Here is a 25692-nt window from a genome sequence, read left to right on the forward strand (position 1 = left end):
AATGCTCAATATGCAACAGAATAGCTACCCTCTGGAATGTAAAAATGTAATGTTATACAGTAATGTTATATATATGGGGACGTGGGGGGCGCTGTGATCTACACCACAGAGCCTAGGGCTTGCCGATCAGAAGGTCGGCAGTTTGAATCCCTGCGACGGGGTGAGTTCCCGTTGCTCGATCCCTGCTCCTGCCAACCTAGCAGTTCGAAAGCACGTCAAAGTGCAAGTAGATAAATAGGTACCGTTCTGGCGGGAAGGTAAACGCTGTTTCCGTGCGCTGTTCTGGTTTGCCAGAAGCGGCTTAGTCATGCTGGGCTGGCCACATGTCCCGGAAGCTGTATGCTGGCTCCCTCCGCCAATAAAGTGAGATGAGCGCCGCAAACCCCAGAGTCGTCCGCGACTGGACCTAACGGTCAGGGGTCCCTTTACCCTTTACCTTTAATGTTATATTGGTATTGCAGAAGCATCACACTAGTTTAATATAGAGGTAGAATTAGAGCAACAGTAGCATCTTTATACAATTATTGTTATACATCTTACCTGATAATTAACCTATTCTATTTTATCAGTTCTTTGTTTGACTTTGAGTAGCTTGATCTGATCATCCAGTGCCTACATCCACCTCAGAAAAGGTGTACAGTACAAATATATTATTTATTTAGAATGAAATGTTGGCAGTGAAAAGCAGGCTTCGTTTAATCTATCATGTATGTGGCAGGAATCATGCATGTAATAATATAAAGCTGAGATATCTTGCCACACTGGTGGTACTTGGGGATTGTGAGACCCCCAAACCATCACAATTTGGTGGGCAGTGATGGAAGGACATTTTATCAAGTTCACTAACAAGAGATGGGGAACGCTGTTTTTGCCAGCTCTTCTTCCAGAACAGGGTAGAAGATTAGGGGAGCAGCAGGAAGAAGGGCAGGTTGGTATAAATGATATCCTTTTATGCCTCTGCTGTAGCATAATAAGCAGATTCTTTTTTTTAGAATCTGTAATGGATATATAGAAAACTTCATTGTTTTCACTTTTTGGTGAAATTCTAAAAGAAAGTAATTTTCTAAAATAATTTCAGCAGCTGCACAGCAGAATTATCAAAGTCTCAAGGAGGGCCCTAAAGGAGTGTACCTCCAGTTTTTAACAGAGCACATCAGAAGTACAGTAGTTAAGATAAGGGTTTTTGTTCATATCATATTTTTCTTGTTGGCCACAACAGTTATTTGAATGAATTGAAAACTAGGAAATCTAAATTACATGAGCATAGTAAGCAACTCTTTCTTTCAAGGAACTAAAAGCATTTTGCTCACATGAGTTAACCAAACATCTATTGTAAAAATGGTGTATCTGTATTTGCACAATGATTTAGTAGAAGGTAACTAAAGGCTACCATATTGCCACAATTTTTACCTTCAAAGAGTAGATGCTTTGATGCATCCTAGCTGAAGACCCAGGGAACACTAACTTCAGCAGAGGGAGTTACTGGTAGGACAGAATCCTATCAGGCATGGAAGGATCACAACAGGCAGGCCAAGGTCTTCGAGGTGTTAGTCAGAAAAAAATAGTAATGAGGTCTAATGAAGGCTGGTTGGTCAGATCCTGTTGTCCTACAGTGTAGAGGCTGTGGATACTGAGCTGTGAGTGTACTTTGAGTCCAGCGAAGCCCCTCCTCTGTACTGAAAAGTTCTGGAGTGCAAATGACAGCTCCTTCCCTCCATGTTTTCACTGAGCTTGAAGGAGGGGATCAAGCCTGAAGATTGTAGATGGAATTAGTTTATCAATTTATTTGTATTTATTACTTGAAAATCCAATTTGTTTTTGTCTTAATCAGTAGAGTCCAGAACCTCCAAGTGTCCCTATTTTCCAGGGTTCCTGATTTAGAGAAGCCGTCCTGGTTTCTGATTTGATCCCAGAATGTCCCACTTTTCTTTAGGATGTCCCTATTTTCATTGGAGAAATGTTGGAGGGTATGGAGTTATCTGACCTCCAAGTCATCTGAAGGTAATCCTGTATAAGGAAATTTTTTAAAGTTTAATGTTTTAGTATGTTTTTAATATATGTTTGAAGATGCCCAGAGTGGCTGGGGCAACCCAGTAAGATGTGTAGGGTATAAATAGTAAAATTATCATTATAGAATGGGACGTCTGTATTTTCATCAGAAAAGTGTTGGAGGGTATGTAGGAATAGATTCACCAGTTTATATCATTCAGGTAGTGAATATTAGGCTCCATGTGCACTATAAACCAGGCATACGCAAACTTGGCCCTCCAGATGTTTTGAGACTACAACTCCCATCATCCCTAGCTAACAGGACCAGCAGTCAGGGATGATGGGAGTTGTAGTCCCAAAACATTTGCAGGGCCGAGTTTGCCTATGCCTGCTATAAACTAAAAACAGTACCATACCTCTTTAAATAGTCATGGCCTCCCCCAAAGAATTCTGGGAGCTGTAGTTTGTTAAGGGTGTTGGGAGTTGTTAGGAGACCCCTATTCCACTCACAGAAGTACACTTCCCAGAGTTGTTTAACAGTCATCCCTCTTTGCAGTGTACTCTTGGAGAGTTGACATAAGGTATGCCACAGCCGTCCTTAAGCTACTCTCATTTGTATTTACTTATTTATTCATTCATTCATTTGAGCAGGAAGTAAACCAGCGTGTGTAAATGGATAATGTGAAAGTCACTGAGTGCATTGTCTGTGCCATCCAGGAATTCCCCTGCACTCAGGGAGTTCCCATCTGGCAAATTAGAGTAGCTGTCTGGATGCTTTGTAATGCCTGGGCAGTGGAAGACAGCAAGAACAAGTGTATTCGTTTACTTCGTTCAGCTGTCTAACCCATTTTTAGATGTGTATGCAATTTTCCCTATAATTTTCAGATCCACAATTTGCTAATCATGTTTTGAATTGTAGCAAAGCAAAACCATTATACTAGTGCTATTCAAACAGAATAACTAGATCAAAAACAAAGTAAAATCTTTACAAAGTAATGTGGAAACAGCTAAGATAACTTTTAATATGTTTTGTTAATGATACAAGGAGAAGAAGCTGTCAAACATTTTTCTCCTGCAGAATGCAGCAGCTAGGGGAAATAAAAAATTCTATAAATAGTTTGTTTAAATAGCTACAGTGATCAAAATCAATGTCTACAGCAAATATTTGAATATTGGGATCAATTCAAATAATTGCTCATCAAGTCAAGAAGATTATTGCACTGATAAATTACTGCAAAAGCAAAGAAGTGTGTCTTAAGTGTAGATATGTTCTTTGTTTAAGACTGAACTGAAAATGGAGTATATTGCATTGGAATTATAAGTAACAGAAGAATGTTATAATTCAGTCTACCTAGTTTGGTAACTCTTAAAAACACAAAGGACTTGCAGAAGTTATAGAAAGAAAATACTGTTTTGCAAGATCCTATGATTGGGTTGTAGCCAACTAAGTTCTACCCAAAATAGATCCATTGAAATTAATGTAAGTTCATTTCCATTAACTTTAATAGGTTTACTTTGATTATGACTGATGTTGGATACAACCCATTGTGGTGGGAAAGGGGGTCCACTGCTCTGCTGGAGTTGCAATAATCACCAGACCTTCAGACCATGAAGCTGCCTTTAGTCCACACATGTATTTGGAGAACCACTTTTTAATTTTTTACCATATATTTTATGCTGATAGTACTGTTGTTGTGATTCGTCTTAGATCAGGTTTCAATCCAGTAGTCAATTCAGCCAATTAAGAATTATAGTAATATGTGCTATTGTCAGGTATTTATGCTGACAGAAGACAATTGGTCTAGCCCTGGCATAAGGCAACTTCTAATACCTTTAACAGGAATAAAATATAAATGGCTTCTGGTGAAGGGCTGTGCCTGTGACAGAACTGAAATTGGTTGAGTCATTTTTACAGCCTATGTTTTAAATGGTAAATGGGATATCAGGGTCCTAATTTTACTTCTGGTTCGAATTGATGAGGAAGAATATACTTCAGTGAAGAGAACAGCATTATAAGGTTATACCACCTTGGCATGATTCTTTCTCAGAATTCAGAAGATAAAGCAGATATCATAAAATCCTCAGGTCTAAGGTTCTGAACAGCTTCTAAAACTATCAAAACTTTTTGCTATGTGGTTATGTTCATTTTTTATTACTGTTATGTAGTAGCTACAAGTTTATTGAGCCTCTCTCCAAAGGTAGACCTTGGTCTTTTGCCTTCAGAGGAAGATCCAAAGAATAATATGCCCCCATGGGGCACTCTTCCAGGGACACTGCTAGTCTTCTTCTTCTATAACATTAAGATTGCTAGCTTGCTCTTGTCCCTCTAATAACAACTTAATATTTCAATTTTCAGGGAATGATGATCCCTAGTATCACTTGCTGTGATCTGTTGTTGAAAGCACGCAACAGAGGTTGCTAAAACATTGAAATTAACCTTACTTTTTAGCATCATCTACATAACTGAGTACTATGCTAGATAAACACAAGAAGAGGTGATCTTAGGACAGATGTGGGGAATCATTGCCCTGCCAGTTGTTGCTGAACTACAATTCCTATCATCCCTGGCCACTTGTCATGCTTACTCAGGAAAATGGGAGTATAGTTCACCAACACTTGGAGGGTGAAAGTTCCCCCACATCTGTTTTAGGAGGCAATTCCCCTTATTTACTTATGTACTGGTGCTCTAGTAGAGAATTTGAATTAGCAGGGGACCAATTCTGTACAAGCTTACTCGTAAATAATTCCATCTCAGTTCAAAAAGAGCTGGAATGGGGAATCTGTGACCCTCCCATCATTGACCATTGGTCATGCTGGCTGGAATTGATGGGAGCTGGAGCCCACAAAACATGTGGAGGACCTCAGGGTTTTGCTGCAGAATGTACTATCCCTGGAGGGGAATGTTGGAACGCGGTGTGTTGGGATGTTGTGCCCCACCTTTCATCCTCCCCCCAAGAAAACCCGACACAAGGTGCTTTACAAAAACCGATATAATACAAAGCTAGCTTTTTTTAAAGCCCTAAAAGAGAGAAACATGCTAACAAACATAATTTAAAACCAAGAGCGCAGCAGCAAATACTTGGCATTCAAAATTTGTTTGCATCTTCTTTGTTTGGTGGTAAATAATCTGTTTTATTCATTCTTGAATGGAACCTGAGTAAATATGAAGTGTTTAGATTTTTTCTTTTTTATTAATATTCTGAGGTACACAATATTACCTTTTTTAGAAATTTGTAATCTGAAGGAATATGAAACATGGAAGTTATTTAATCTTTTGAGTTCAAAGAAAGCTACGTAAAATAAGAAATAAATACAACTTAAGTGCACTGACATTGCAGAATAACAGGAGCCAAGTAAAAATGTTGATAACCTGATGATTTACAGTGTCTCTTGACTTCTGTGCTTCTCATAGACGAAAGGAAGAAAAGACTACAGGTCTGGGAGCCTTTTCTGATATAATGTTGGTAAAAGAAAACGCTAATGCAGCCTGATATCGCTGCCAAATTAGTAGTCACATTACTGACTTTTTCCCTTAAGAAATCAAATGAGGTGGATTTAGCCTGTGTATCTTTGAGCAATAATGGACCATTTCAGAGAAGTTGCAAAGTAAGACATTGAGATACAGATCAGGGGTGGAGCCCCAGGGCCGGATTAGATTAATTCCACTTTCACATCTATGCAAAGCACTGTTTTGAATTCTGTTCTCAGAAACCTACAAAGTGGCCCAAGCAATTCCATTTCCACTTATACTGATAACATATTAACACATACCATTTTTATTATTTGTAGTACATAATTTGTGTAAGAGCAGGAAGATATTTGAACAATAGAACAAAAACTTACACTGACTACTATATTATCAGCATTTTCAATGCGTTAGTAGTCAAAGTAGGCAGATTAATTTACTTATGGTAAGCTAAGTGCATTCTTGGCTCGTAAAGGAGAATCATTTGCTCACTTAAGCCAGATATCCCACTTTTGACGGCAAATGTCATTGCCTGGATTTCCCTTTGACAGTTTGGCAACCCTGTACCCCTGTTATAGTATCCATTTATTTGTCTTGTTTTCAGCCAGATTAATCCATTCTGTTTTGACAAGTAGACTGATGGGTAATTGATAACTGTGATAGACACAAACAGAAGAGTTGGATACTGAATAATTCAGCACTTTTCAGTATCAATAAGAGAACAGGTTGAAGAATTTGTGTCTCTATTTACACTTAAACTAAACTAAGTCAGCCCAGACATTTATGCTGCCAGTCTATCAGAAAATCAAACAGTGTACATTCGGTTTCCACCCGACAAAATGTTTTATAAGCTTGTAACAATATGTGTGAAGCTGCCAGAATAATAAATAGGTACAGCAGCCCATGCATGCTAATGTTATGTTGTAAGCAGTTTTGTTGACAAGTGCTAATACTTCTTTCATACTATCATCAAAAGCAGCTAATACAACAGCCATTATTTGCTGGCTTTCCAAGCAAGACATGATGGATTGTGACCTTAATATGGGTTAGCCGAGTTTTGAAAGTTAAACAACTTGCAATAAATCATAGAATTATTACAATGCGGTTTAATTGGTTAAGGACTGTTTATTTCCTAAACAGGGTGAAAAATTTCTGTTTCGGCATTTCTAATTTGCAAAGTGCATTTTCATTATGAATGGCAGTTTAATATTCTGCTCTTTTGTCATGCAAAATATGCAACACACAGGCAATCTATTAATTGGACAAAAATGCATTGCAAGCGTAAATTATCCTTTATATCATCACTTGTGAGCTTTTACATCTATTAAATGTGCTAAATGGTACATACTACAGAATCCAACATGCAGGTTAGTCTTGAAACTTAATTCAACCTCAAGATTATTATAATGACCTTTATTTTTGGCAAAGTAAAGTAATTAAGTAATTGTAAACACATAGGGCAATTACCTTTTCCTTGGTGAGTATATTTTATTGACTTAGCAGTTTTGGGAATATGTGTAGTTTTATACTGGTATTGTTCTGGTATTATTGTAAGTGAATGTTCTTGGCTTCCTTTTGTTTTCTTCCTAACAAATTTCAGAATAAAGTTTCATTCGTATGCAAATAGAAAATATTCTAAAAACATTGTAAGTGTATACTGCAGAGAAGCTGGTAAAATGTGGGCCGGATGAGGTAAATGTTAGGTCGAACCCAAAGAGTGCTCACTAATGGTTCCTCAACACCCTGGAAAAAAATGACAAGTGTGGTGCCACAGGGTACTGTCCTAGGCCCATTGCTGTTCAGCATCTTTATAAATGATTTGTCTGAAGGAATTGAGGGGATGCTCATCAAATTTGTAGATGACAACAACCTGGGAGGGGTAGTGAATGCCATAGAAGACAGAACTGGGCTTCAAGATGACTTTAAGGGATTGAAGAGCTGGGGCAAAACTAACAAGATGAATTTCAATAGGGACAAATGTAAGTTTCTACCTTTAAGCAGGAAGAACCAGCTGCACATATACAAGATGGAGGAAAATCCAGTAGTACATGTGAAAAGGATCTAAGGGTCTTAGTAGACCACAAACTTAACATGAGTCAACCCTGTGATGCAGCAGCAGCAGCAGCAGCAGCAAAAAGAAAAAAGGGGGGGAAAGCTTATGCTATTTTAGGTTGTTTCATCAGAACTATAGTGTCCCAATCAAGGACAGTAATCGTCACGTTCTATTCTGCCTTCGTTAGACCACACCTGGAATAATGTGTCCAATTCTGGGCACTACATGAGGTGGGCAACTAAGATGATCAAGTGTCTGGAAACCAAGCCTCATGAGGAACGGTTGAGGAAATTGGGTATGTTTAACTTGGTAAAGAAGAGACTGAGAGAATATATGATAGCCATCTTCAAATACCTAAAGGGCTGTCACATGGAGAATGGAGCAAGCCTGTTTTCTCCTGCTCTGGAGGCTAGGACCTGAACTAATGGATTCAAGTTACAAGAAAGGAGATGCCAACTAAACATAAGAGAACATTGGAGAAATGTTGGAGGGTATGGTAGGATGGCCATATTTTCATTGGAGAAATGCTGGAGGGTATGGAGTTATCTGACCCTGAGCCATCTGAAGGCAATCCTGAGACCTCCGGGGGGTAGGGCAGTATATAATAATAATAATAATAATAATAATAATAATAATAATAATAATAATATAGGGAAGATTTAAAAAAAATGTTTTATGTTTTATTATGTTTTTATATATGTTGGAAGCTACCCAGAGTGGCTGGGGAAACCCAGTAAGTTATGTGGGGTATAAATAGTAAAATTATCATTATGGAATGAGACATCCCTATTTTCACTGGAGAAATGTTGGAGAGTATGTAATTGTATTCGGTTGAATAAAAAAAAAAGTGAACTGGTGGATCTTCTCTAGGGCCAAAACAAGTCTACTCTAAATGGAATGAATTGTCCTTCTAGGCCAGAGCTTCAAGGGAGATGGTAGGAAATATATCTATGGAGATATTTGTATCTCAGGTCTGGCACTGTAAATTAATGTCTGGTTGACTTTTTACAACATTCAGTGCTGGGCATGAATTGAAAGCCTTTCATCAACTTCACAGTTTCAAAATTGGGGGCAAGTATAAATATATAGCGTAACATTGTTTAAATATAGCAGTGTGTCTGTTGAACATTTGCCTTGGTCTTCAGAAGACCTTGTGTTCCTCGGCTTCATTCCCCAGTGGAACCACCATATGCATTTTTTCATGATGTATGCGCTATTCATGATTATGCTTTCTTTGACCTAAACGCCACTGTTCTCAGTGGGGCTTGCAAGTTGGGAGATCATGTGACAGCACCTTACCACCACTCAAAATTTCCATATTAGATTCAAATCTCTAGATTCTAAATAGCAAGAATTGGAGGTTTGAAGGGTGAATCAGACTTTTTACTCTTGATAAATCTGCTATAAACCTATTATACTTTTTGGAGCTGTGCTGTTTCTTTGTACTTTTGACCTTTCAGGCTGTAACACTTTATAGTTTATATTTTTGATTTTTGATTATTTGTTTTCTTTCATTTTGTTATGTTTGCACATTTCTTTTGTAATAAATTTTTAAAATGTATTTTAAAAAAAAATCTACCACAAACGAGATGAAAATGCTAAGCGTTCCCCACCCATGGGGGTAACGTTCTCTAGTTGTCTTACCATTGGCTTACAGAAGCTTCACTGTAATATTAAATACTATTGCAATTTCTAAGCAGCATCATTGGAGAAGATTTGGAGGTCTTGGGGGCTACAGGGCGCAGAGAGGAAAGGGAAGGCCTGTAATTTATTGTGTAATGAGGGAGGGAATCATAGACTGTCAGCCATTAAGTTTAAACATTCAAATGCATATCCTTAGTCTTGAGATGTCTTGAGAGAAAAATGGACAATTTTTTTCTATCTTGTTTTAAATGGATAAAAACGTAAATTTAAACTGCCTGACTTTTCATATCCTAAAAATGCTGACATCTATATCTATATCATCTATATCTATATCTGTGATTTAGTAAAAAAATATGCATATAAATTGATTAAGCAGTTGAATAGTAAGAAGGTGGGCTGCAGGGCTCACATTTGCTAAAGCTGAGTTAACTAATTAATGTTTGTAAAAAATTGTGGGGTGCTTTCTGCAGGAGTAGTGCTCCACCCTAGCAGTTTTAAGGTCATCGTTTTTCTTACTGTACCTTTAATTAGATATGGTAATTACATTCTTGAATATGTGACACTGCTACATTTTAATTCTTTTTGTGTTCCTTAATTTTGAACCCTGCATTTTGACAGCTCAACCTTTATGATTAATGCTTTAAAGGAACCCCTATATGGCTTGCCTGTTAGTGATCTAATTTTGTGCAGGAATGCCTGGGATGTTATGTTGAACTGATTCACCACCCAGGTGGCTACATTTGGACTAAATGAGCTGTGAAGGGTTTCATCTCTGCCCATCAGAGCCTTCCTTCATGGAGCCCCACAGTAAGCAGCCACAGCACCAACATGATTTGTCATAACCCATCAATAGAAAATAAATTATTACCATTCTCACTTGTCAATGGGCTTGTCTCCACTTCAGCTTGCCTAATGATTAGAAGCTCAAAGGGAACATTTCCAGCCTTTGTGGAGCATGATTATGACTGAGCACATTACTCCCCTATGCATCTTGGCCAGTAAAAACACGTAGAGGAAACAAATTAATTGGATGTTTGTGCCAATGATTAGACCATTATTGCACATGAATACTGGAGCATCTTATATTGCTTTAGCAATATTAGTGTGTGCTCCTTTCAGGGTTATAACATATCAATCTACAAAAAGAAACTATATGAAAATATAACTGATTAAAGTGATTTTGGCAAGATAAGAGCTTTCAGGAAGAAGGTAAAGAGAAAGATACATGAATTTAGTAAATATAAAAACACTGCCCATGATCCAGAGGAATGCATTAGGATTCAGTGGTACATGGTGGTTTGCTGCCTGCACAATGGGACTTCCTCTTTCTGTGTCCACTGTCCTCCAATCTTCTTCATGGGGCTGAGGGAAACCAAATTAATGGAATTATGGGGCATGAGGAATACAGGGAGAAAGAGGGAGACGAAATCCCATTGTGCAGCTGGAAGTCCTTGAGCAGGCATCCCCAAACTCGGCCCTTCAGATGTTTTGGAAAAACAAATCCCATCACCCCTGACCACTGGTCCTGTTAGCTAGGGATGATTGGCTTTGTAGTCCCAAAACATCCAGAGGGCCGAGTTTGGGGATGCCTGCCCTTGAGTAAACTGATAAAGGATTGGATAACTCATTTTTAAAAATAATAATTTTAAGCCCCCCTTCCCTTCCAGTAAAGAAAAATGGAAAAATGAATGTTTATTTCAGATGGTGTTGAATTCATGTGTTTGTCCTAGTCATTTTAAGAGATATTTTGTAAAGAGAGTATTAAAAAAAAAACTTTTTAAAAATACCATAAAAGTTTGGGGGGATTTTCCTGGAGGTGGGGCAATTCCAGGAGACTTTGGGGTGAGATAGAACCTCTCTTATTAGCATTTTCATGCATAATATGCTTTTGCTGCAATATGTTTGAGGTTAAACCACAGATTAAGTGGATTACTAGGTATCTTCTTTCTTTAGCTCCATCACCAATTGATTCTTTCTATCTGTAGTCTTGCCTCTGCCTACACAGTCTTACTTCCTTTAGATACCCTGATTCTCCGTCATTATTCTGGCCTGCCCATCACTTCAGCACTATTCTATCTCTCTTCCTTTTCACATTTTTGCCACCAGCATGTAGACATTCTGGGCCTTTGGCCTGTAAGGACCAAAGCCAGTGGTCCATTTCATTAGCCACTTAATGCTTCACCCCCATCTCCTTTGCCCTTGAGTTCTGAGTACTTGAATATAATTATGGGGGAATGGCTTATCTGGAGTGTGACTTGTAATTAGGATCAATAGGTCCAACATTACTATAATGTTTCACAGCCTCAGTGGCTCCTGATCTTGAAGGTCTAGATTTCTTAATATGATTTTACAAGCTACATGCAGAAAGAGATGTGTCACTAACCTTTATTAACAAAACACATGGTCTAACAAGACTAGTTACTGCACTGTATATAGATAATCAGTTGTTCTTTTTCTGTTATACTTCAATTAAAAATACATCTTCTGTCCACTTTTAAAATAGCTGTATTCTAACATTACTGTATTATCTGGAAACACTGGAACATTCAAATCTTTTAAGAGGTTAAACAAATTGTATCTGTACATATGCATACATACTATAACACTGATTTGGGTTTGTCCAGTATCTGCAGTTGGGCAGATAGAGATATCAAAATATTCTATAGCTTAACTGCAATTTCAATACTCCTACTTTTCATCAAATATTTTAGCCATAATGAATTAAAAGTAAATTTACTTTTTCTGGCATTTCAAGGAATTATTTTGTGTTTTGAATTGTTTGGCCCTCTGAGGTGAAATAACAGCATAAATATCTTGCATAAAAACCAAGATCATCACTCTTTTTCACTGCCTATCAAGCTGTTTGTGCTTAACCAAGCATTTATTTATCAGTTCTTAATGGTAAGGTCATACAAGGTTACTACACCTGAGAGAAAAATATGTTAGACAGGCATTCTAATTAATCACAAGGAGGGTTCAAGAAGGTCTAGTTTCTGCATGTAGAAAAATTTATGAAGTCTATTCCAAGTGTGGATCAGTAAAACGGCAGCTAATGCATTGTTTCTTTCAATGTCAGCTTTTGGGGCCTTAAGCTTGTCATTCTGTGCTTGAGCACACAAAGAAAAATATATAAGATTTGTCAACCCACAATGGATATGTGTCATAACAATCCAGGGAGTGGTTGATGGAGCAAAAGATAAGGCTTCAACAGTAAACTTGGAACTATTTGACCATCTCAAGTGTTGCCTACGTCAGGCTTCCCCAACTTGATGCCCTCCAGTTATTTTTGACTACAACTCCCACCATCCCTGACCATTAGCCATGATTTCTGGGGCTGATGGGAGTTTGATTCCAAAACATCTGGGAGGCATGAGACAGGTCGGTCTGCTCTGATGGGCAGCAGCTTTCCAATGTCTCAGGCAGAGAAATATTTTACAGCACTTGCTATCTTTTAATTAGAGATGACAGGGATTGAACCTGTGGCCTTCTGCACTCACAGCGTGAGTTCTTCCCATAGTCCTGTGGTTCTTTTCCTCTGAATACATGTTTGGATTTGGATTTGATATCCCGCTTTATCACTACCCTAAGGAGTCTCAAAGTGGCTAACATTCTCCTTTCCCTTCCTCCTCCACAACAAACACTCTGTGAGGTGAGCGGGGCTGAGAGACTTCAGAGAAGTGTGACTAGCCCAAGGTCACCCAGCAGCTGCATGTGGAGGAGCGGTGAAGCGAACCCAGTTCCCCAGATTACAAGACTACCGCTCTTAACCACTACACCACACTGGCTCTCATGTCTTACTCTACTGAATCTGGATTTGAAGAACCAGCCTTATGTGAAGTACAGGCATCTGCCTGCAGTCACCCTGCTATTATTTCCAAATTAAAATCAAAACAGCTTACAAAAATGTAGTAAAATGCAGTAAAAAGAGCTGGATAAAGCAATTCAGCATAAAACCAGGGAGGCAGCTGAAAAGAGAGTGAGCCAATCAAACATCTCTGGGGAAATAGTTTCACAACCTGGTTCCTGTAACAGAAAAAGCCCTGTCTTCTATCACAGCCCGTTGTAGTTCCAAAAGTGGTGGTTGGGAAGGGTTGTATGGGAAGAGGTGGTTCTTCAAACAGTCTGGTCTCAAAATGTTTAAAACTTTGTAGGTAAGTAGCAGCACTTTGAATTGTACTTAAACATGAACCGGCCAGTGCAGATGAAACAGTGACCAGATTGCTCACATTGATCCACTTTCTTATAAAATATGGAAACTACCATGAACTCACGTGTCTCTCCAAAAGTTTGAACTTTTGTCACCTGGATTTCCTGAATCACTTTCCTTCTTTTCTTCCAGTCGTATAAGACCTGCTCTACCCACACAGATCCTGGATTTCAACAGATATTCCATTAACTAAATTAAGTTCCCTGAACCTCTGTCTCCTTATAGCTCCTCCCACTCACACACCATCCTTGAGCCCTGAGTGGCTCTCAGATGCCACTGGCATTCCAGTCCTGTCCCTTCACATTTCTATATAGATCATAGAATCATAGAGTTGGAAGGGACCCTGGGGGTCACTTAGTCCAACCCCCCCTGCAATGCAGGAATCCTGCCCACAGCTGTCTCTGGGTGGGCTTGAACCACCAAGCTTCTGGTTAACAGCCAGACACATAGACCCATTGTGAACTATGAAACAATGAATGAACATGCATAGCCTGTACAATTTTTTTAAAAAAGTGATGGTAAATTTTTACCTAGCAGTCTGGAATAAGCACAATAAGAAATCAAGAACAGCAGGTGTATGGGAACTTGAGTTAGGGCTTAGCACTGGCTCAGTCAACAAAACTGAGTGCCATTGGTCTGTTTCTTGACATTTCTGGGAAGCCAGGAACATGAATGTGAGTGCTGGGTCTCCAGAAAGGTATGATACTTTGTTACTGTGAGAAAATAATAGGTGGCCTGCTGTGAGGAAGGATGGGATGCAGAGGCAATGGGATGTAGCAGGATGAGACCATTCACATGTGAGTGTGCGGGCTTAAAGAATGTTGTGAAATTGCCTTATGACATATGTATTCATGTACATTGAACAATATTAAAAGAGAGGATTTGCCAGTAGTTACATGAATACTATTTTTAAAAAGCATTTGCAACACTTGCTGGAAGCATCAAATGACAGTTTATGGAAAACTCATTTAAATATATATTTAATTAAAATGTTTTCTTTTAATAGTTCTTAAGCCTTTTGATGCACAGACTGTGTAATTACGGCCTTTAGAATGATTAGATAAATGCTTGCTTTATAATTTACTTTTCCTGCAACTGTGTTTTCATGCAGGTTATCTTTATCTTGGGAGGCATATTTCATTTTGTGTCAGTTTACCCTCCCCCTCCATCTACAAAATGCTTTATCTGTGGAATATGTTTAAATATGCATGCTACTTCTACTATTGGATAATACTGTAATAGTACTGTTAAAATCAACCAAAGAAAGGCAAATTAGTTTGTTTTTGTTACAGATGAAACTAAATTGTTCATTTGTTGGCCAAAAGTAAATTACAGACTAGCAAAAATGACTAAAAATGTGGGTTGGGTCTTTTGTGTGAGGAAATTACCTGAAAAATTACTGCATTAGGTACACTAAGCATGGTATTATCAGAATCTGGTTCACTGCCACAACATAAAGAGAGAGCTCCCAGCAAATTTGAGAAAATAAGGAGGCTACAGAGGAGGCAATTAAAAGAGATGCCTTAAAAACTATAATAGACTGTTCTTTCCTCAGCACTCGTGCAGTCAAAGATACCTGGGTTCTCAAACTTCTAGAACTGTATCAAGCACAAGCTACTTTCCAACTTTTCCTTGGATGTTTCCCATCACAAAGTTTGCTCATAGGAGATTAATTCTGAGAAACATTATGTGGCAGAGAATAGCATTATTTTATACCATTTCAACAAAAAGCAAGAAGATGCAAGAGTGAGCTATTCCTGCCTTTGTTGCCTAGACTACTAATGTGTTCTTTTAAAAAGTAAGCTGGGATGCTTAGCCATGTGAATCAGACAGCCCCTTCAATGTTGCATTACTTACAACATGTGGGGATCCACAGTTAGGTTCCTCATGCCACTATTAAGAAAAACATTGTTATGACCAATGTTTAAAATAATAAAACTATTCTAAAACAATTAAGAATACAATAACAAACTTTTAACTTAAGAAAGGAGGCGTGTGTTGGGAGACAGCTTGCTTAAATAATTTATTTTCATTTGTTACTTCCTTCACATAACAACTCAAGAAAAAGGTATTAGTGCACTTACACTATAAATATAGTCTTCTACTGTGCTTTGGAGTATTTTTATATCTTTGCAGCTGTGTAACATAGGAAAGGCAGGGAGTGACACTGAGGTCCAGCTCTGAGGGCCTTCTGGCGGTTCTCTCACTGCGAGAAGTGAAGCTACAGGGAACCAGGCAGAGGGCCTTCTCGGTAGTGGCACCCGCCCTGTGGAGCACCCTCTCGTCAGATGTCAAGGCAACAGACAACTATCTGACTTTTAAAAGACATTTGAAGGCAGCCCTGTTTAGGGAAGTTTTTAAAGTTTGATATTTTATCGCTTTTTATTGTTGCTTTTGATATTCTGTTGGGAGCCGCCCAGGGTGGCTGGGGGAACCCTGCCAGATGGGCGGGGTATAAATAACAAATTATTATTATTAGTAGTAGTAGTAGTAGTAGTAGTAGTAGTATTGCTACTGTAATGCCGCCATGCTCCAAAAGATACCTAGCTGTTTCCATATTTCAGCATTGGTGAATTACTAGCATGGATCTTTGATACAAAGACCAGTAGCACATATTTCTGTAGCATGATGGGCTGCAAGACAGACGTTTTCAGATTCATTCATGTTGTGCTGGAATATCTTTTTAAATAGTTTCCACACACACACACACACACACACACACACGTTCTCAGAAAGATGGTCACTGTATGATGAGTTGCATCTTCACAACCCTTGCATGCACCAAACTGTTATTCATCTGTGCCTGCTCCAGAGTAAAGGTCAAGTTCTCTGCCAAAATGTTCCTATCGTTCCCCCTGTTTGAAATAGTCAAGTGATGACGATGTTTGTTGTGAGTGATGTTCATTTATACTCAAACAATGATGATATTGTTTTTTTCATTTATGAATCATTTCCTATGAAACATCATGAAGTGATTTCACAATACAATAAAAACATAGATGAAACAACTGTATCTATAGAAAACAGTTTCAAGTACATATACTGACCGGGATGAAAATATTGGAAGAAGGGAGTCTTCACTAGGCACTGAAAAGAGGACACTTGACTGATATGTAACGGGAGGGAGTTTCACCACATGTCAGGTGGAACAGATCTCCTGATAAGACAGTATCTGCAGGATGTCCTCTCTTGAAGAGTGCAGTGATTGGTAGCAGGATCCCTCAGAGCTCAGATTTTTGTCCAACCATTTTTACCCAAAGGACTGTATGGTTACAGCACTTTGTTTTATGCAGATCTACAAGGATAAGTGGGTCTTACAGCCCAGTTTGCATTTCTATTTTCTTTTTTTTCTGGAGTTCAATCCATATGAATTGGGAATTTTTACTTCATTTCTTGTTCAGTGGATTTTTCAAAAAAATTATTTTTAGTTCTCTTGACTATAACCTACGTCTAAAGAGAAGCTGATCTTTCAGATTGTTTACATACGGGAGGTTGCTGCAGAATTATCGCAAAGGCTTTCAGAAATTGTTATTTTAGACAATAACCATATTTTAAATTATTGTTCCCAGTTAAACATCGAGTATTCTCCACCGGAATGCAAGGGCCTTCTATTGCCATTTCCAGAGACGTTTTTGTCCTTGAGCAGCTACATGACCCTTGATGTCCATGTTCATTTATCACTGTGTATTAAATTCTCATTCCATTGGAATCACAACACTGCTGAGTCTTCTGCTTGAGCACTTTGTGTGCCAATCTCTAGATTGGCAAGTTTGCAAACCATCCATATAAGTTTGCATCCGGAATCTACAAAGCAGACAATGGTGTTGCTTACTTGTAGCTGTTGTTGTTCATATGGTCCTCTAAAGGTCATGTATTCTGCCCTCCATTCTTACTGTAGAAGCTTGACCTCTATGCTGCAGCTCTAGCATGGTCTAGTAAGCATGGAATAGGTTGCATGTTCCATCTTGCTGAAACACATAGAGCGCTGAAAGTACATTTACTCTGAGAAAGGGGCAGGAGTGGTCCTTAACTCCAATGCTTCTGAAAGGTTCTGTGTTATAGCTTGTGTGTATGTATCCATAAACAAAGGACCACTCAAATAACAACAGTGCAGGGAAGAAGTAGCTCTATTGAACCCTCCCTGAGTTTTTCCAGGACCAGCTCTCTTTCCTTACAAGGTATTGGTATTTTATATAAACAAATAGAACAAACACCCCTAACCTGGGGCCCTCCATATGTTTTGGACTACAGCTCCTATCAGCCCTTAACCATGTTGGCTGGGGCTGATGGGAATTGTAGTCCAAAATATCTGAACACAATCAGGTTGAAGAAGGCTGATATAGATCATAATGCTATCAAAGCTGAGCTCATGTGAGTCCTATTAATATGAATGGAAGAGCTAAACATGTGCTTAAGACTCACCTATGGAATTAATGTGACTTAAAAATCCTTAACTTTGGCTGGATCATACCTGTTGTTTGTGGCAAAATTATTTCCACCACATTCCTGTTAATTAAAGTTGTTGTGATAAATTTTTAATAGCATTTGCACAGCATGGTGGCTACTTTATTCATAAACAAGATATTCAATAATGGCACCGTGACATGATCCAAGCATCTCTAGTACCAATTTGGACAGCAGATTTAATTTAATTTAATCTTCAAAAATTCTAATTTAATCCTAAATAAAGATTGTGCCAGTTATAGATTTAAAAGACATCTAAAAGCCACATTGTTGTTAATTTGAAATAACACTGGTTGAAAGTTGGCTGTCTGACTGATGGAGACAGTATTTTAAAATGAATTCATTCATATTACTTGAACTGGTATATCACTAATTTTTTGCCAGCTGCTACTGCCAAAATAATGGTTATGGATTTTGGATATGCTAATAAAGGCATGTTCCATTCTGGACATCTCTTGAGTTATAAATGTTGAGTCCCATCTTCCATTTGAACATAGAAACATGCTTTTTATTCATTTTGGAGCAGTAATGATAATTTGTTCCCTTGACTCCTGCTGTATGTTATGCTTTTGGGTTACTTTAAACTCAATAATGCAATCATTTCTAAGAAACATGCAAGTTATATTTGATCAGTTTCCAGTATTTCATATTCCTGTATACATTGGCAAAACTGGGCACAAAATATGTGCATTTTAATTTTGGGAGGGAAAATCGGTCCAAATGTGATCTTGGGGACCAATATCAACATAAGAGCTATCATTCAATAAAGGACACTGAAAAGTAATTGGCCCTAATCCAGCTTCAGTTACAGGCAACTAGTCATGCATAACAATTGGTGGCCCTAGCTGCAGATGCACTTCCCCATTGGCATAAAAAGATGCATCCAGCCGCTTTAATGGGGCTCAGATGGGGATATGCATCCAGAAATGCACCATCAACAGGCACAGAAGGCTGTTTCTGCATATGGATCTCTCTTGCTGGGCGCAAGCAATACCTTTTAAGCGAATGAACAGATTTCCACATAAAGGGTGTCTTCAGCATGCACTAGCAACCTATTTTATATTTGTACCAAAATTAAGAGTTTTAGGTTCTCTCTCTAAGTCCTTTCTAGTTGCGTCATCCCTTAAAATTTAGTCTTATACTTGAAATGGGCAACAAATCATTTTGAAATACTTTCTGTTGCTCAAAATATCTGAGTCAACATTCAAGTAAAGGGTGCAATGCTTGTTATTAGGCTTGCTCTACATGACACATTAAGGGACAGAAAAAGAAGCCATCCAAATTTAGGATATTTGAGATGGTGGTAGAACAACGCATACCATTAATATGACTGGATGCTTGGATCATTGTGCTATATCAAAAGGAAGAACCAAACGGCTACAATAGTAAAAGAGAGAATCCATATTTTAGATTGAATAGTAGTATTGTAGAGGGGCAGCCTTGCTGTATAATACACATTGGTATTCTAGGGAGCTGCAGATGATGAAACAAGCTGGACAATGGCTTGAGTGCTAGCTGCATATATCTCATTTGAAGGCCAACCAAGCACTGTTTAGAGTTCATAATTGAGTCTACAAATATGGGCAGAAAAAGGCTTCTCTTGCATCCTTGTCCAGCTGAGCTTTTCTGTGATGTTTGGAGTGTTGTTTTACCTACTGGAGGCCTCCTGTCCTGACCCATCTTTTTGAGGATGAAGTGGCTTGACCTTGTGGCAATTTAGATGTTACCATTAGTGTCCAGTGATAAACCTACTTCAATTTTGTGGGATCAGTTTTAGTTTATGCAACCTGAAGACACAGACAGGGGTGCTTGCAGGGATGTACCCAACCACTTGCACTCTGGATATGTGCCCATCATAACTGGTACAATCAGTGGGTTGACCAGGTGTGTCTAAGGTTGGTGAACTCGTCTTTGCATGATGAGACAGTGCCTGCTGTCTTAAAGGGGGTGGGTTGTGTGGCTGCTACTGCAGCCTGTGGATACTCTTCAGCTTAGACCCAAAGTGCTATCTGATTTCTTTGATCACAGAGATTCTTTGAGGTGTGCTTCTTATATTTTGGTTGTCCTTTACTAGGGACTTAGCCTTTAGTGTGGTAGAGCCTGACCTGTGGAACTCACTGCTAGTGGATGATCAGCAGGAATCATGCATTCTATTATTAATTAATTTAATTAAATTTGTATGCCGCCCTTCAGCTGAAGATCACAACATAAAAATACAAAATGAGACCACAAAATACACAGTAAAACAAAAGCAAACCACAAACATGATTAAAAGGCCTTAGAATGTTAATATTTTAGTAATCATTTGTACATCTCCTGAAAACTATGTTATTCCAACAATGTGTCATGCTTTTAAAACATATTATTGCTGTTGCTTTGAAATTAGTGAGGTCGATGGAGTGTTTCATATTATGATGTATTTTATTTTTGTAAACTGCCATGTTCAGCCAGTATGCCTTGAATGCAGGAAGAAGCTTTTAAATAAGAAGTAAATAATCCAGAGAATGCAATACACGCACAGATAAAAGTTTAATACATAGACTCCAAAGCACTGAACGGCCCATGACCTAGAAATACCATAATAATAAATCATTTCTACTGAGTGTGCAGAAATGTGTGTGGGAAAATTATATATCTTATGCAGTTAAGAATAATAAATTGGGTCCACCAAATACATGAAAGTCACTTAAATAATTTTCGCCAGTATATTAAGCAAATATGTGTTGTATCAGCTTAATGAATTTGAAGAAATACAATAGTTTTTGTTGTGTGTGTTTTTAAATTTCAGATGGGAGATGAAGGAGGAAGAAACTCTAGAAGAGGAGGAAAAAGTGATGCTGGAGCACTTAAAAAACCTTTATCTCACAACAACCTCTCTTGCCTCTGAAGATAAAGCAGAAGAGAGATCTTGACTCAAGTACTACTTGCATAAAGAACTGAGAATTGATGCTATTCCAAAGAAGTTCTGGGTGACATTTAATTGTGGTGCCCCAAGTTGTGCAATCAAAACTTTCCCTTCTTTCCCTCTCCCATGCAGGTTGGGGGTCCCTCTGGAGTAGACTGGAAGATGGAAGAGTAGGGAAGGGAATTCCCACACATTCAGTGGCACAACATTGGATCTTGTCCTCTGCATAATTTGTACAAAATTTGGTTTGTATTTTCTAGGGAACATTTAAGTGCTATGTTTTGTTACCTTTTCTGTTGTTTGTTGGTGTACAGATATACCTTTGTAAGGAATATTTTAAAAAATTAACAATTTAAAAATGTTTAAAATAACTGTAACCTTAAAAAACAAAACTGATGGATTACTAGCAAATGGATGGTAACCTGAAACTATCCAAAGTACTGGAGGCTTGAGCCAACAGATAAGTTACCATGACAATATCACTGGACAGCTTAAATAAAAATTCAAGACCAGACTGTGCACATGACATGACATAATACAAGAAGTCTTGTTTCATAATTTTGTAGAATGAGTGCAAAGTTATTAGAAGTCTTATTTAAGAATAGTTGCAATATCTAAAACATATTTTGATATCAAACACAATTTGGCAGTTTTAGGAGCTGACCACTCTATTGAGTTGCTGTATTAAAGTTGCAATCCTATGCATACATGCCTATGACTAAGCCTCATTTAACATACTGGGATTTACTTCTGAGTAAACCTGCACAGTATTGCACATTTAGTATGCCTACTGCTTGAGAATCTGGAAATCAAAGATTAATGTTAAAAACTTTTCCTTTGTCTCTTGTCCCAAGGAAATGGGAACTGGCTCCCAAAATAGTTGGGAGAATCAGGAACCTTTCTTTTTACATAGTGGAGTATTAGCGGAATGCAATTATTCTAGACTCTTCTCTCAAAATCTTGAGTCTGATCTGATGCTCTTGTGTATGTAGCAGCAGTAGAGGACAGATGAGTAGCTCTGGTTGACTTACTTAGCATAGGGTTCTGCTTTAGCACCTGCAACTTAAGCAGCAAAAACAGAATTGACCTGTATATCTCTTCCCTTATATTCACATTCAGATACAGTAGATATAAGGGTAAGTACCCAAGGAATATTAGAAGCATCAAATATCACAATTCACTTTTTGTTTATACTTAATACTTCAGTATCTTTACATCTTACTATTGTAGAAAAGTCCTGTTTCTGTCCAAATCTCTTATTTGTAGAAGCACTAGCAGAATATTGGGAAGAAGATCATCTCCTCCTCTGTACTTCCCTCTCTTCTGCCTTGACCCCTCACTCATCAGCATGAGTGCAAATATTTACAATAGTGTAAGAGGTAGAACTCTTGCTGTATTCAATCCCAGGGTCTGTGAATTCCAGGGCAGCTTGCCTATCATACAGGAGCAACTGCATCTTGCTTAAGTAAAGAAGTACAATATTCAGGGCACTTTTCGGTGAAGAAACACCAGCAAAATAAAATAAGAATCTTGGTAAGTGAGCATGATGAAGAAATGTAGACTTGGTTGTTTGATGGAGATGATGTTGTTTGCCTTCAAAAGTTTTTTTAATCCTCCAGTTCTATATTCAGGGAAATTGATTTAGGTTTGTCTTCAGGAAGGTGTTTAGGGCCATGTTTAGGCTCCATTATTTAAGTGACTACCTGTAATAGCAGGGTATAGTGATGCCATTTTCATTTTGTTCCTGACATTGTTCAAACTCAACTGTGTGCCCCTCTTGTGTAAACTAGTGCAATATAATCACTTTTTATATCACTATTATTTTATTCAGTTCCTTTGTCACATTTCTCATGAAACTAGAGTATCTTTTATTCTGAAACATGCTTGTGCTTAGTTTGTTTCAGTGCTTGGTGGTACTGCTGGAAGTGATTGTAACTTGAATAAGAACTGCAGTTATTTGATAACTTTTCTAATATAGCTCAAAGATTGAACAGGGGGTGTCAAAGGTGATGTACAAAATACATGTACTTTTCTTTAATAGCTACTGTTCCTATAAACCCTATATGATCTCTCATTCCTTCCAAGGGCATTTTGTAGGCTCTATGGGCAATAAACTATTGATTCTAGAACTACTCCAGATTGTGAGTGAATGTCCTTTAATACATTGCTCCACCCTCTCAGCAGTCCGAGGCCAAACATGGGCCCTGTTCCTTTCAATTAGTTTCCCTCTGGCAGAAACATTCGATTTTCTTCTCAGCTGGCAGACTCTTTACCAACATCCTTGATATTTAGCTCTTGTAAGTCCTACCAATGACAAAACTATGCTAAAAATTCATTTTATGGAAGTTCTGAAAATATTACTTGATAGATGAAAACTGCCATTCCTAAACACAGGTAGAATAAATTTTAGGCGGAAAGGCAACTTCCACCTGAGAGGGAGGCAGAGGGGAAACCAGTTTCTGAAGCATGTAACTTTTAAGAAAACAAAATGGAGCATGAACAGGACAGCACTGGTGATATTGCAGTCCATAGATGCAAAGTGTCTTGTGCTACCTCTTGTGCTATGATGTGGCAGATTTTAGCAACATGATTGCAGTATACCAACTATTTTAAGACAGGTTGTATACTGCTTGCACAGGTCCTTCAACGCACGTAATCATGTTTCATTCAACGCAGAGCCCGATTATTGCTTTTTCTCCATTTGTCCTATTCAGAGCCTGTGCACCGGCTTATACAGATGGCCCCTTAACATATCATGGGCAACTAAAATTCCTTGGAAACAGAGATCTCAGACCTCCCCATAAAAATATTTCCAAAATTCGGGAAATTACAGTCATGCAAAAAACAATTATTCATTCCGAGAACAATCAAGACACATCACAAAATGATTAAATTTAAAAAGATATTAATTACAGACTTAAGACTTGCTGTTGCTTCCTTGGTCACTCACTCCTGCTCTCTAGCAAGGTCACAAAATGAATATTAAGCAAACAAACAAACAAACAAACAAACAAATGTTCCTCCAATTAGTAAACACTCCTTATTGCTTCTGTAGCCTTCAAGGAAACAGCTCTGAGCATGCTCAGAACTAACATATGGTTCTGATAGCATTAGCCTATCACATAGGACTGTTTTGAAGCTGCCCTAAATCCTCATATAACTGCTAGTGGCTGTACTGAACAGGCTTCAAAACAACAGATGGAGTAAGAGATTTCCTACCAGGGCTGACTTTCCAGCAGCCCTATCAGTCACATGCTTTTTCTGTTTAGAGACAGATGGGAGAGACCTCATTGCCATAGCTATACTGTTACGAATGGCTGAGTGGCTCGGAGAGCTGATTGGTCAGAGTGATCAGGAGATTAACAGAAATGCCTCTTAAATTCAAGGAAATATAAAATGTGTGTGGCTTTGAAAATTTGAGGATTTTTTTAAAAATTGCTTGACATTTTCAGTAAGAAGGTTGGGTCCCAATAGACACAGCAGACCAGCCTCCACTGGGGTTGATTAGATACACACATATACCTAGAACAGAACAATGTTTTGGTTACCATAGAAAATCTGGGCATATGGAATTTACATGTAGAATTTGGTGAATTTCCTTTTTACAAAAGAAGAAGAAAAAGCTCAACAACCTCAGGCTAAACTAAAACAAAAAAGCTCAACAACTTTTGCGTCCAGATATGGCAACCCTACATCATCAGTATTCAAAAGGCTGAGCTCACTAGATAGAAAAACCACAGGGCCATGGAAAATAGCAGAGTACAAAAGAAGGAAGAGTTTGATCAAAACCTTTGACATGCGTAGTTCATATAGTTGTGCTGTTTCCTCTGAGGATTAAAATGCACAAGACAAAATATACTGTTTGTAATTTCTAAGATGTCATTTCCTGAAAATCTTACATAGAAATGCTGGGTTACATCTCATTAGTTTTGAGAACTGTATTGTTCATGTTGAGTTGGTTCCAGAACCTTACAGTACTCGTCTTTCTGAAATCCAGCTATGTGTAGTCAGCTCTATCACATTACTTTTTAAAGGCATAATAGTAGCAGTCATAACAACAGAAGCGCATAGTATTTATATACCGCAATTTAATACTTCAAAGTGATTCAAATACATTATCTCAAAATGACTTGTGGGGAGCCCCCTAGTGTCAAAATTTGTAATGTGGGAAACAACCCTTTAATATATTTTTTTAGTAAATGCAAAATTAATGTGGATATTTATTTCCCTTTTATTCTTGACAGAATAATATTGAAACCAAAATAAATGAGTTGTTCCTGAATTTGAAAAGATTATTTTATGTTCTCTTGGCAGTCTACACTTCAATGTGAACAAAGAAATAGCCCTTTTGGGCACAGATCAAGTACTGAGTGCAAATGAAAATCCATCCCATACAAACATTATCATGACACATGGAGGCTGAGAACCTAATTCTGGGAAATGTGATTGCTGCCTGCAAAGTGCTGGTTGCAACCAAGTGCATAACTGAAAGCTGAGGGCATTCTTTGTCTTGCATGATCAGACTTCAAGAACATAGGTGCAATTACGCATGCACTCCTAAGGCAATGGGAATATTACAGCTTTAACCGAACCTACTGGTGATTTAACTACTGCTTGCAAGACCTGCCTTGTTTGATTTTAATAGTCATCTAGCATCCACATGCAATCCCACTTTAGAGGATCACCCAGCAGCTGCTTTTTCTTACTGACAAAAAGAATATATGGAAAGCCACACAGGTGCAGGGTTAATATCCTGCATAAAAAAACCCTGAACAAATAAGGAAAGAAGTGTGATAATTCCAACATGTTTTGAATAATACACTTTGGGAGATCAGCTACAACTCTTCCCCTGTTAAAATTCAAAAGAAGGCAGGAAATAACCTTTCCCTACAAAGACTTCCAGGAGATTGGCATTGGTTGATGAAGGTAAGTGGTACTCAGATTGCCCTGGGACTATCACATGT

The 25692-nt window shown here is 38.2% G+C and overlaps 1 protein-coding gene across 4 annotated transcripts in view; it reads left to right on the top strand.

Annotated features, from left to right (window-relative positions):
* KIAA0825 overlaps positions 1-22860 on the top strand; it is a 179876-nt gene extending 157016 nt beyond the window's left edge. For all 4 annotated transcript variants that reach the window (XM_083403670.1, XM_083403669.1, XM_083403672.1 and 1 more), the window contains one exon: positions 20612-22860. In XM_083403670.1, coding sequence (XP_083259796.1) covers positions 20612-20735 — 124 coding nt within the window. In that variant the 3' untranslated portion in view covers positions 20736-22860. The remainder of the gene's footprint in view (positions 1-20611) is intronic.
* The last annotated feature ends 2832 nt before the right edge of the window (positions 22861-25692 follow it).

This window comes from Podarcis tiliguerta, assembly GCF_965153285.1.
Source record: "Podarcis tiliguerta genome assembly, chromosome: 11".
NCBI lineage: Eukaryota > Metazoa > Chordata > Lepidosauria > Squamata > Lacertidae > Podarcis > Podarcis tiliguerta.